We start from the raw sequence: 13,984 nt of genomic DNA, 5'->3' as shown, positions 1-13,984 counted from the left end.
TTACTTAATTGGCCTCTCAGAGTTGGTAAGACAACTCCCACCTGTTCATGCTCTCTGTATGTGTGTATATATATCTCCTCAATATATGTTCCATTCTATATGCATCCGAAGAAGTGGGCTGTAGTCCACGAAAGCTTATGCTCTAATAAATTTGTTAGTCTCTAGAATATTGGTGGTTTCTGAAAGATTCAGGGTTATCTTTGTCATCAGTATATTCATATAGCAGCTATTGTTATTTATGGATTTGAGGCTGTTGGATTCCTTCTCACTCTTTCGTTATGAGCTCTTTTAAAAAATTTTTAGATCTCTAAAACTTATTCTCACCTCTCTGGGACCTCATAAACCCTTGGCACTTGAATTTAACTTTTACCTTTTAAAACTCTGGGAGATTACCTACTCTTTTTGCTAATGGCTCTTTTTGTGGCCAGAATATCAGCTGGGAGAAAGAGTGAGTTGCAGATGCTTATGGCCAGTTCTATTTATACTGTATTCAACAAAGTTAATATGATTTAAAACCTCACATAAAATTTTTGCTTTCAGTGGCAGCAGATTTTCTTATAAATAGGTAAACTGATGCCAATAAACTCTTTATTCTTGCCAGAGAAATTACACAGGGTGAAATTACACAGATCAGATGATAAAAGGACATCTTTTGCAATCACTAAACCTAATTGTAAATCTTCCCAATTATTTATAGTTTATGGGGAGAAATTGAAGGACCTAGCCCTATTGAATCAGAAGCTTTCTAAATGGATTATATGTTTTATAATAACTTGTTATGATCAAGCAGAAGTCCAAGTACTGGATGGATTAAGTTCATTCTGTAAGAGCATGACCATCAGGAATGTGTCTATTCTTGAAAAATATCAGAAGAACAATTGGAGTTCAAGTCATGCTTTCACAAAATATTATGCTCTTGATCCTAGAGCTAGATCAGATGCTCTGCTGGGAGGGCACTGATTCAGTCTTAGTTTGATTAAGCTCTCTTCAGCACTCCTCCTAGATTATGATGCTACTAGTTAGTCCTTTAAAAGAGGGGATTTTCAGAGGTAGTTTATGATGGAGAAAGAAAGTAAATGGAGTTCTGTAAAAATACCATCTGTGGAAGATACTTGCTTCAAGGTCTTAGCTCTTTAATATGAGACTGACTGTGCCTCTTTGCTCAGGTTTTTTGACCCTTGAGGGCAGTGGTAGCAAGACAGAATGCAAGCTAGCCCCTCCTCCCGACTCACTGTCAAACATGGTAGGGGCTATTATTCACTTGAAATTCAAGTTAAACAAAGTCCTAAACTCTTGAAAAGTTTTATCAGAAGGCTGACTTTTCCTACAGAAAAAGTCCAAATTAGTTAGCATTTAGTATAGTGCCAGACAGAGAACTCAAGACTCCACCCACATAGTAAACTAAATTCTTTTTTCATTACTACCTGTTAAAAGCAAGAAATTAATTTAAAAAAATCCCATAGGACAACATAATGCAATTCTGTAAGTTCCTGCATTGCACTACAAAACCTACCAAAATGCAGATTCACATTTCATTCAATTTGCAGCATTTCATTCATTATCAGTTAGAGAAACCAAGGCTCAAATTAGGCAAAATTTTCTTATTGCATTATTCAAGTACACCATTAAAATGTAAAAAGTTATTTATCAGTTATTCTGTCTTTTCTCACACAGGTTGCAGTGTCTTTCAGATTACAACTTTGTGTTTTTATGTATTTAAAGAATTCTTGGCTGGATACTAAGAAGGATAGTCTTAGATGTTACTCCAACTAGGTTTTTAGTACTTAAGTATGACCCCACAATCATTATCTTCTGTCCAAGGTAGTCTCAGGAATAAGGTAAGGCAGTTAGCTGGAGATGTAGGGCTGGATACTCTGCTTATGTTTGGTTTGACTTGGTTCATGTCCCCAGCCACTGGTGCATGGCTTTCCCTGTCTGTATGTAGACATGGGCTCCACACAGGAACTGGTAGATCCCCTCAGATGTCTTAAAGTCCAGAGTGCCTTTCTCTGACTTCTTTAGTGAATGGCAGATTTACCCAGTACTGAGTTGTCAGCCCTCAACTTCTGCTGAATAAGGTCTGAGAAAAAACTTTTCACTTCCAGCCTAGCTTTCTCTCTGAATGTTTTTGTGACTACGTATTGGCTAGCACAGTTGTTGGACTCTCACCTGTTAATTTCAATCTCACACTCATTCACATTTTGTTTCCCTTCTGTTTCTTCTAGGAATCTTTAATTGTCTCTTTCAAGAAGCCTTCTGCCCCAGCTGTATGGGCACTAGCTCTTCTTTTCCCCAAACCGTTATGTTATTCAGAACCGATTTGGGTCATATAACAAGACTCTCACTTTTTAAGTTAGGAACATTCTGATCAGTATACTCCTTATTTTTTGCAAGACAAGATCAGACTCTGTTAAAAGCAGCTCAGGCCATCCCAAGGTTGTACTAATTTCAGCTAGCACAGCTAAAATCATTTCACCAGTTTTAACATTCTTTCACTAGTGTTGTTCATATGGGCATACTACATCACAAACTACGAGCATAAATGCTGCTTTCTAAATGTTCTAGCAAGTTCTTGACCATGATGGCAAAGGTGCTCTTCTTGTTGGTCATTGCCCATTGTTCTGCATCTCAGCACTGCTTCTCATGTTTCCTTTAGGTTCCCTTTTAAACCTTACTTTCCAGTTATGTCCCACGTGACTGTACCATATATTCTACCTATTGTCTTAGGCACTTCCAACTTTTTGGTATCTCCTTTGTTTTGGCAACTGCTTTTTCTCAGAGCTCTGATACCTGCTTCAACACAAATCATTTCAGGTAGCCAAAAAGATGGGAAGGCTCTAGCACAATGTCTGTCCTAGAGGAAGGCAACAGGCAAAATGCTTTGGACCTTGCAGACACTTACCTGGAAAATAGCCTTGTGTATCTAAGATGTGTTGAAGAGGAACAGCACTACCAAAGTTTTCTCTTGCTCTTTGGTCTGGCATCTGCTCCGCGTATTTTCATGACATGCTTAGTGGTAATAATAATAGCCTACCTGCATAACATGGTAGCGCATGTGTTTCTCTAGATAAATAAAGTGGCTGATCGAGGACATCATCCCAGAGGGTTTCAGAAAATCAGTCTGTGTGATCACAAGCATGTTGGAGTCCTGTTAAATGACTGAAAGTCCCAACTTATCTGGCAACAAATGGAGTATGTAGAAGCCCCACTAGACACAGATCAACCCTCAAAGCCTTCCTGCCTCAGGACAGGATCCTGGAAATCACCAGTGTATCAGCAAGGATAGACAAGAGACAGCAGCTGACAGTTCATACCAAGCTACGAATGTTGGGGTTTATGTCCAATGGATCTTAGTTGTCTCGTAGCATGTGTCCCTAAAGGCAGCCTCAGTGAACCCAGTACAGCTGGGTTTCAAATGTTATTCACTGTGGTAAAGATTTACCAGCTCCGTGCTTCAAACTGATAGTGGTTTACAATCTACAAGGGCTCAGCAAATACTTCTATTGAAATCAAGTTGATTATTTGAAAGAACTAAAAAAATGAATAATTTTAGAAAAATATTGTTTTAAAGCATTTTTTGTTGATGTCTGTCGAGTTGTGCACAACAGTTGCTGAGTGCATGAGTTGCATGTTCCTGCAGAAAGGTTATTTTTCCTGTATCAGTTCCCTGAAGTTAGGTTCTTTCATCAAGAGCTGAGGAGCCATTGCCATGTGGTTTCAAAATGTCTAAAAGCCAAACTGCATCAGGTAGAGAGAATTTTCTCTATCTGTGTGGGTCCAATTTTAAAGTTACTTCAAAAGACTCAGCTGATCCTCCAGCAAGCACAGCTGGACGGGGCAAGTCTAATAATAACTGACTAAAAAAATGCATTCACCAGAAGGTTTGTTATTCTTCCCAAATTAGCTGCATTTCCTGCCTTGTTGATGATGATTGAGCACTAAATGGCTGGTAAAAGTCTAAACCGTAACCTCAGCACACTGATTTACCACTTTAACTCAACACAAGTCTGTTTTGTTATTAATCTGTGAAAATGTTGTAGTCAGAGCAAAATTCTTAAAATCAGTCAGGTCTCTTGAAGTTGAAATATCAGGGAGTGAGATGGAAGTGAAGCCAGATTACATGGTTGCTCTCATCAGGAAAGAAAAGAACTGCCGACATATGAGGCACCAAGTTTACTTCTGCTAGTCTGAGGATAGTTTTTGGAGGCCACGCTATTTCTGAGGCATTAGGAGAAGGTACATTTTTTCTCTTTGAAAAGATGTGAGAAACCTCAGTTGAGATGGACTCTTAATTCTGGAGAATTTGGATTGAACTGATTTTGTTGCAAGAAATGTGGTGGATAGGGACTCAAGACAGACTAGTTGTAATGCTATATCACTACATACTTGCATGTGAATGAAAAGTTGCCTAAAATTAATATTTGTAGGATGTTAGTTAAATACTGGCTAATTTAGTCATACCATGTGTCATCGTGTAGGTCACCTCCCTCATGCCCCCTTGTGCCCTGCCTCAATCTCTCCTTCAAAAGACTTAAATTCTACCCAAACTCTTCGCATATTTAGCAACTTAGAACCCTTGGGCTAGATTTATTAGTATCACAAAATATTCAAAATTAAAGTTCTCAAATCCCCATTTAGTCCATACCCCCAGACTTCCTGCTGGGGGTCTTCTAGGCCTTCTCTGACTAGAGCTGTTTCTCTGAAAACTCCAAGTTCCCTACTAGAGACTACTTACTCCCATCAGCCATTGACTCTGCTTGTTCTTCTTCAAGTGCTTGCTCATGTCCGTTCTATTGTAGGTGTGTGTGCTCGCCACGTGCACCGGTGCCAGAAGTTTTCCCCTCAATGGTATCCTTAGGGGACTGGCTCTGGCGCCCTCTTGAGTGGCGCGTGTATGCCGTGGTATAAGGGATGCTACTGGCTTCCCCCCACCCTCAGTTCCTTCTTACCGCCAGTGATGGTGCTGGAATGTCTTCTTGCTTCTGGAAGCTACTTCTCCTACAGCGCCACAGTGGTAGTTTGATAGTATATAGTTGTTTTAAGTAGTTTAGGTAATAGTTCCCTTAGTGTTAGTAGAAAATAGTTAGATAGTCCCATATGGGACTTAGCCTTGGGATGGGGCATGCCCCGGTCCACAGGCTTCAAACTTTGTGACTGCTGCAAAAAGTCCATGCCAGTCAGCGACCCCCATAGAAGCTGTTTGAAATGCCTGGGGGAAGCCCACATGAACGACAAGTGTCACATTTGTAAAAGCTTCAGGCCACGTACCAAGAAGGAGCGGGACATTCGTTTCCAAGCGCTCCTTATGGAGTCAGCCCTTGCACAGGCCTTGGAGCTGAGGACATCATACTCTGCGCCAAGCACCATGGCCTCGGTGCAGAGTGCGCCGCCAGCACCGACATCCAACCAATGCTGACGCTCATCCCTGGTACCAACTAAGAATCAGAGAAAGGGCCAGTAGGGGATGTTCTCCTGGAACCCGTAAAGCGAAGGAGAGAGCCGGAGGAGAATAAAGTCCCGCAAGGGGCAGCTCATTGCCTCTGGTTGGTGGCCAGGCTCCAGTGGCAGACGAGCTGTCGAGCTCGGCTCGAGACCTGCCCGCTACCCCGGGTAGTGGCAGAGACACTCAGCACCTGGCGGTGCCGTCTATACCAGACGCCTTTCAGGCCACTACGGACAGATTGTCCCTTCCGGAGCCGCCCTCACCCAGCCTCGGAGGTGCCCTGTTCGAGGGGTAAGCCTGCCATGGGCCCCTTCCGACGTTCTCCATCAGTGTGGCACCACTCCCCGCTCCGGGGAGTGCCCCAAAGCGCTTGCCCGAGCAGCGCCACTAACCTCCGGATGCGGGTTCGCTTACCTGCCAGAGTTCCCAGTGTCGGTCCCCTGACTCTAGGCAGCACTCTTCGGGCTCAGGGCATTGAATGCCGGTGGTTGGGCGCAGACCTGCGGAGGCGCGCCGGTCCCCAGAGCCTTAGTGCTGGGAGTGTCCAAGCGGTCCCCCAGTTCAAGGCGCCATTCCGGAGAATCCAAACGTCGGTCCCCAGAGCCCCGTCACTGGCTGTCAGAGCTCCGTTACGGATTGCCGTGAATGCATCAGTGGTCTCCAAGATGTTGATCCTCTCACTCCCGCTCCAGGTCTACGGAGTGGCAATGCTCTCTAAGCTTGAAGCGTAGATCACCGGTATACCATCGAAGATCTGCTGAGTGCCACCACAGGTCACTGGAGCCGCAGCACCAAGAGCCATTGGCCCCAGTGCACGAGGAAGTGGCAAAAATTACTAAGGCCCTGTGGCAGACACCCTCCTCCCTGCCCCGAATCACCAAATGGACAGAAAGAAAATACACCTCTACCTCGATATAACGCCGTCCTCGGGAGCCAACAAATCTTACCATGTTATAGGTGAAACCGCGTTATATCGAACTTGCTTTGATCCACCGGAGTGCGCAGCTCCGCCCCCCTGGAGCACTGCTTTACCACATTATATCCAAATTCATGTTATATCAGGGAAGAGGTGTACTTTGTTCCTGCTAAAGGATATGAGGATTTGTATATCCACCCTGCCCCAAGCTTGCTAGTGGTATCCGTGGCCAGTGAGCGCGATAGGCAGGGTCAACTGGGTTCGACGCCGAAAAATAAGGAGGCTCGATCTATTTGGTCGAAAAGTTTATTCTATTTCAAGCCTCCAACTGAGGGTGCCAACCATCAAGCCCTGCTCGGCTGCTATGACTTCAATATATGGCAGTTGATGGCTAAGTTTGCGGACTCGCTGCCGGAGGAGCCCAGGAAAGAATTCCTGGCTATCCTTGACAAGGGCACGGCGGTGACCAGAGCAGCCCTCTGCGCAGCCTCGGCTGCTGCGGACTCTGCGGCCTGGACCATGACTTTGGCCATTTCGATGAGGCATGCGTCCTGGCTCTAGTCGTCGGGTCTCTCAATGGAGGTCCAACAATCCATCCAGGACCTCCCATTCGATAGCCTGGCCCTGTTTTCAGAACAAACAGATGCTAAATTACATGGCCTGAAAGATTCTAGGGCCACCTTGTGCTCCCTGGGCCTCTACATGCCAGGCCCGGTGAGGGAGAGTTTAAGCCGCAACAGCCCCATAGATTTGGGAGCCAGCCCTGTTCAGAGCCCTGTCCTCAGCACAGTGGCAAGGGTTATACCCTCCAGTTCATTTCTATACCCCTCTTCTACCCCTCTTCCTCATCCCTCTTCAGAGACCCTTCTCATAAGTATTTGCCACATTCAGGAGGCGCAAAGCCTCCTATGGGTGGGAGCGATGGAGGAAGTCCCCGAGCACCAAAGGGGAAAAGGGTTTTACTTCCACTAGTTTTTTATCCCAAAGGCCAAAGGGGGCCTGCACTCCATTCTATACCTGCAGACCCTCAACAAATATCTCAAGAAGTTGAAGTTCTGGATGGTCTCTCTGGCCTCCATCATTCTGTTCCCGAATCCCGGAGACTGGTACGCTGCATACTTCCACATTTCAATGTTCCCCGGCCACAGGAGGTTCCTGCGTTTCCTGGTTGGTTCAGTGCAGTGCTTCCCTTTGGCTTAGCCTCGGTGCCAAGGGTGTTCACAAAGTGCATGTCAGTAGTAGTGGCCTACCTCAGATGTCAAGGTATTCAGATCTTCCCGTACCTCAACGATTGGCTCATAAAGGGCTGATTGGAAGGACAGGTTCAGCACAGTATAGAGATGTTACGAGCCACCTGCCAAGCACTGGGCCTGTTGATAAACGAACAAAAATCAACATTGGTTCCAGTTCAAAGGCTAGAATTTATTGGAGCGGTCCTAGACTCGACCCACGCCAGAACCTTTCTGCCGGAGGCAAGGTTCAGGGCAATGTCAGAGCTCATTGCAAGTGTCACTGCCCACCCACTCACCACTGCCAGGGTTTGCTTCAGACTTCTAGGGCACATGGCTGCCTGCACATATGTCATTCGACATGCGAGGCTCGGGCTTTGCCCTCTTCAGTTATGGCTGGTGTTTGTTTACTATCTGGCCAGACATCACCTGAACAAGATCCTTACAATCCTGCCATGGATACTTACTGCCCTGCAATGCTGGTCTGACCCGGTGATGGTACTGGAAGGTGTGCAGTTTGCAAGCCCGCGGCCCATGGTCTCACTAATATCGGATGCATCTAACCTCGGTCCGGGGGGGTGCATCTGGGCACACTGTGCACGCAGGGCCTGTGGTCCAGGGAAGAGCTTGCGCGTCATACAAACGTCAGGGAGTTGAGGGCCATTCGGCTGGCTTGCACGGTATTCCTTCCCCACCTCTCCGGCCGGGTGATGCAGGTGCTGATGGACAACATGGCCTCCATTTTCTATGGCAACAGACAGGGAGGAGCCAGGTCATTGGTCCTGTGCCAGGAGGCCCTCTGTCTGTGGGACTTCTGCATCTAGCATGCGATCCACCCGGAAGCCTCGCACCCTCCTGGCATGAGGAACACGCCTCAGCAGGTCCTTCTTCTCTCACCATGAATGGTCTTTTCACTTGGAGGTTGTCAGGATGCTCTTCCTGAGGGGGGGACTCCCCGAATGGACCTGTTCACCACCAGACAGAATGGGAAGTGTCATGTGTTCTGCTCCCTGCAAGGCCTTGGCAGAGGCTTACTTTCCGATGTCTTTCTCCTGTCCTGGTCAGGGAACCTGCTTTACGCCTTCCCACCTATTCCGCTAATAAGCAAGGTCCTCTTGAAGATCATGAGGAACAAGGCCTGGGTCATCATGATTGCCCCAGCTTGGCCACACCAGCAGTGGTTCGGCATGCTCATGGACCTGTCCGTAGCGTCCCCGCAGACACTTTCCATCCGCCCAGACCTGTTGTTGCAGGACCATGGTCAGCTACTGCACCCGAACCTCGTGTCACTCCACCTCAAGGCTTGGATGCTGCATGGCTGAACCCAGAGGAGTTGGCCTGCTCTTGTCAGGTGCAACAGGTTCTCCTGGAGAGCAGAAAGCTCTCGACAAGAGCCACTTACCTGGCAAAGTGGACGCAGTTGGTGGTGGAGCAGAATATCTCCCTGACCCAGTCATTGCTGCAGTGCATTCTAGATTACCTGCTTTACCTAAAGCATCAGGGCCTCGCCCTTTCCTCAATCAAGGTTCACCTGGCAGCCACATTGGCCTTCTGCCCTCGAGTCCAGGGTAGGTCAGTTTTTTCATATGACATGATGGCTAGGTTCCTGAAAGGCCTTGAAAGACTGTTTCCACCAGTCTGGGACCCGGTTCCTCAATGGGACCTCAACCTGGTCCTTTCCAGGCTCACGGGCACTCCATTTGAGCCTATGGCTTCGTGTTCCCTTGCCCACCTGTCATAGAAGGTCGCATTCCTTGTAGCCATTACCTCAGCAAGGTGAGTCTCCGAGATTAGAGCTCTTACTTCAGAGCCCCCATATACGGTGTTCTACAAGCTTTCCTGCTGAAGGTGGTGTTGCACTTCCACATCAACCAGGACATTTTCCTTCCCGTGTTACATCTGAAGCCTCACACGAATAATGAGGAGAGGTGCCTGCATACTCTGGATGTCAGGTGGGCATTGGCATTCTACTTAGAGTATACCAAGTCCTTCTGCAGGTCGACTCAGCTCTTTCTTGCAGTAGCCGATAGGATGAAAGGTGGTCTTCCAGTGTCCTCTCAGAGAATTTCAGCTTGGATCACCACCTGCATCCGCACTTGCTACAAGTTAGCACAGGCTGTGCCCCCTCCAACAGTGAGGGCTCATTTGACAAAGGCGCAAGCATCTTTGACAGCTTTCCTGGCACAGGTCCCTATCCAGGACATATGCAGAGCTGCGACATGGTCCTCAGTGCACATGTTCACGACTCATTATGCTATCACTCAGCAGGCCAGAGATAATGTTGGCTTTGGCAGAGCTGTGTTGCAATCGACATGTCCATGAACTCCTACCCACCTCCGGTGGTACTGCTTTGGGAGTCACCTACAATGAAATGGACATCAGCAAGCACTCGAAGAAGAAAAGGCAATTAACTTTTTCGTAACTGGTGTTCTTCGAGATGTGTAGCTCATGTGCGTTCCATGACCCGACCTCATTCCCCATTGTCGGAGTATCTGGCAAGAAGGAACTGAGGGTGGGGGGAGCTGGCAGCCAGGGCCGGCTCCAGGGTTTTGGCCGCCCCAAGCAGCCAAAACCAAAAAAAAAAAAAAGCCGCAATCGCGATCTGCGGCGGCAATTCGGCGGGAGGTCCTTCACTCCGAGCCGGAGTGAGGGACCGTCCGCCGAATTGCCGCCGAATATCTGGACCTGCCGCCCCTCTCCCGACCAGCCGCCCCAAGCACCTGCTTGAGAAGCTGGTGCCTGGAGCCAGCCCTGCTGGCAGCGCCCCTTATACTGTGGCATATGTGCGCCACTCCAGAGGGCACCAAAGCTAGTCCCCTATGGATACCACAGAGGAAAGAACTTCCAGCACTGCTGCATTGGGGTCCACACACACCTACAATGGAATGGACATGAGCAACACATCTCAAAGAACACCCGTTACGAAAAAAGTAATTGTATTTTTCTCTCTGAGCATCCCTCTCTCTCTGCAGCTTCCTGCTGCCCTTTGTAGGGGGAAACAGGTGAACCGTGTTCAAGTGTGGCTATTTCCTAACTAGGGTGGCTGGCCCAAGGCCTTAAAGAGGGAAGTCAACCTGTTACAGCATGCATTTGCTATTTTGATGTTTATGTTGAGTGCTCAAATCCTTAGAAGAACTATGAGTTAAAGCAATATTCTTTCATTAATGAAGATTTATTGTGTTATAACACTTTAAGAAGTATTCTCTTGTTATGCTTGTGCTACATGTTTTCAGAATGTTTTTAAAATTTTTACTCATGTATATATTTTTGACTGTCTATTTTCTGAGCAGTTATGAATAGGTTGTTTGAATAGATTTCAGTAAAGGTCACTTACTATTTGTTCGGGGGTTTTAATGCCTTCTTGCTGGAGAATCTTAAGCGTTGGGCTTATTTCTCTGGGACTTTAATTGAATATAAACTTGTGCCTTGGAATATATGTAGAGGATAACAGAATCATAGTTCAGTGAAGTTTTGTATTAATAATATTCCTGCTGTAATTGCTTGACAGTCTTTTTTTTAAGATTCACTCAATCAACTTAAACCAGTGTAGTTCTTTTAACAGAATGTTGTGTTTCTGCACCTTACTGGGTGTATAAGAAAATTTCAAGTTATGTTTCCAAATTTGACTTTATTTTAAATAGTAAACATTCCCTGTGATATCCTTATGGGACCATAGTTAAATGGTCATATGTCTGATCCTTGTACTATGATTTCAGCATCATTTGTATGACCAAGAAAACATTCTTCATGTACTTTAAATGTGAAGGGACAGTGTTCTCTATTTTGGAATAAACTTTGATTTTGCTCTGTGGTGATTTATGCAAGGACTCCCTTTAATGTTAGGAATAGCACATGATGATCTCTCTGTAGCAGAGTGCAGCTGGCCCTCCTGCTCCTGCCTCGATTATGCTCAGATAAAGTCACTCAGAGACCCTCGGGTTCAGGAACCGCTGGTGCTTTTATTTACAAGTTTGTGCTCCCACCACCTTCACAGCATACACAGCTCTGGGTTCCTTGTGTCTGAACCCAGGAGGGAAGGGCTTTCTCCCTGCCTGCACTCCCTCACTCTCCTCCGTCCCACCACCCTGGCTTCCTTCTTCCCAGCTTCTTATATAGCCCTGGGCTAATTGGGCTGTCAGCTGGCTCTCATTCCCCAATTAGGGCAGGTTCTTTCCAGCCAGCGCCACTTTATTCACTTAAATGGGGCTGGCATGGCAGGGAGCTGATTCTGCAGTCTTTCTAATCAGCACCCTGTCACACTCTCCTATTCTTTTTGTTTTGTTTTGCTTGTTTTTTGTAATTCATCACATTTATATTTCTTTATTTGAACTACTAATGTATATGTCATTCTAAAAGCATATATTACAACAAAAATCTGCATTGAAAGGAGAAGCTTGGCTTGTGGGTAGAGTAGGGAACTGGGAGACGGTTCTATTTGCTGTTTTGCCACTTACAGTGTGCCCTTTGACAAGTCACTCTAATTACTGTCTCAGCTTATGGAAGTGGGCAAACTGCTGAGAGCCTGTGTCTCCAAGTGGATTGCTTTGGCAGCACCCGTTGGAGAAGCAGAGGAAGGAGAGAGCCCTTGCTCCCTGCTTGTACAAGTCTTCTGGGACCCTGGGCTGAGTGAGTGTGTGTGTAATATGTAGGTGTGTGTATGTGTGTAATATGTATGCATTTATATGTCACAGGTTAAATGGAAGATATTGTCTTCTACAAATGACATACTACTTCGTCCGCTCTGAATAGTAAAGGCAACACTCATCTTAACTAATTTTACTTTTTAGGTCTCACTTTATTTGAAGAGAAAGGAGTTGACATTCTGATAATACTATTTTTAAAATCACTTGCTTATTTATTTACTTAATGCAGCTGTCCACCCAAGGAGATGCCAGCCAAGTGATTGGACCCCTTACAGAAGGACAGAGAAGGAATGTGGCTGTAGTGAATTCACTGTACAGGCTACACCAATCAGTGCTGAAGGTAAGCTTTCAGCGATACTTAACTTCTTGCCATTAATTTTGATTACATTCTTGGCTTTTTCTTAGGCTTAGTCAGCCTTGCATTGATAAGAACTTATACAAATACCTTTTAAAGATTATTTGAACAGCAGCATAGAACAAAGTTTGTGATTTGTGCATAAATGAGGCTTGTGTTATAACTAGTGAATATTGTTTGATGGATTCTCATATGTCTGCTTTTCATCATACATTTTTGGCTTGTCTGTGTACTTATGTATCATTTTACCTGTGATGTGGTAAATTAGGAAACTGTCAAAGAACTGAATAGAATATAGATTTTCTCTTGAATTTAGATGACTAAACTATCAACTGAATTTGCTGTAATAATTAATAAAAAACAGTTTGGTTTTCAGTGATATAGAACAATATTTAGAATGGAACAAATATTCCCAAACCCTCCAACGCAAAAAGGCTAAGGGTCTAAGACCTGCGAGATGGGAGAGTACCAGAGTTTGGGCTGCAAACCAAACCTGAATACCGCAGTTGAACAGCCTCTTAGCCCTAGCCCCGTGGGCATTTAATTGCAGTATAGACATACTCAATAAAGTTTACTGACCCAGTATGGTTACACAGTCAGTATAAACCAGAACAAACTGTGTCTGCTCAACGTGATAAAATCTTGGTCTGAATAAACACATGATCATGAATGTGGACGCTGACTTGAAAAAAATAATAATAAAAAGATTCAAAAAGCATATAAAACCTGTCTGGGTTTTGCAAACAGATGGTAGATTAACTCTGATGTAATGAATCTTGTGTGCTTTGATATTGGAGAGAGATCTGATGTGATTCATTCTTAACTTTGAATTTAATGGTCAATACACTATTTTAAATGAGATAAATATAACATATTGATAACTGTAAGGAAATTGGTGGGATGTTCCAGGTTTGATCCTTGACATCTAGTCCAAATGCTACTGTAGCTGCGATTTGAGCAATTATTTAAAGTGTAGGATTTTAACTTACAAGGAATTCCTGCCATTATTTACAGTTGCACAGCTCTCCATAAATCCCACGCACATCAGTAGGAGAACAGACCACTTACCTTTTATCATGTTGTGTGTCTCTTACTTCAAGCTACAAGTCTTGGAAATTAGAAATTTCAAAATGAATATTTGGCATAAGGAAAAATTAAAGGCCTATCCAGATGTTGAACTGATGGGAATCGGACTTTTGGCTTCAGTGGGAACTGAATGTGGCTTCACTGCATATCAAGAAAGCAAAATGACAGATAATGAATTCGGGTGTATTCAAATGTCAGTGTTCTTCATACCATGTAAACCATAATTATTTTGGAGCATTGGCAAATATAGATGCTTCATTTTGGACCAAATTGGGTATTGTTTTTGTTTTTAACCCGTAGACTTTTCGTAGT

General features: G+C 45.0%; 1 protein-coding gene across 1 annotated transcript in view; it reads left to right on the top strand.

The window, feature by feature from the left end:
• The window catches only part of COG5 (component of oligomeric golgi complex 5), a 296,023-nt gene that overhangs the window by 241,515 nt on the left and 40,524 nt on the right, over window positions 1-13,984 (top strand). The window contains exon 15 of the mRNA XM_034766634.1: window positions 12,461-12,571. Within this exon, the coding sequence (XP_034622525.1) occupies window positions 12,461-12,571 (111 nt within the window). The remainder of the gene's footprint in view (window positions 1-12,460; window positions 12,572-13,984) is intronic.

This window comes from Trachemys scripta, chromosome 1, assembly GCF_013100865.1.
Source record: "Trachemys scripta elegans isolate TJP31775 chromosome 1, CAS_Tse_1.0, whole genome shotgun sequence".
In the NCBI taxonomy this organism is placed as follows: domain Eukaryota; kingdom Metazoa; phylum Chordata; order Testudines; family Emydidae; genus Trachemys; species Trachemys scripta.
Note: the sequence above shows the minus strand (reverse complement) of the source record. Positions and strands in the feature narration are given on the sequence as shown.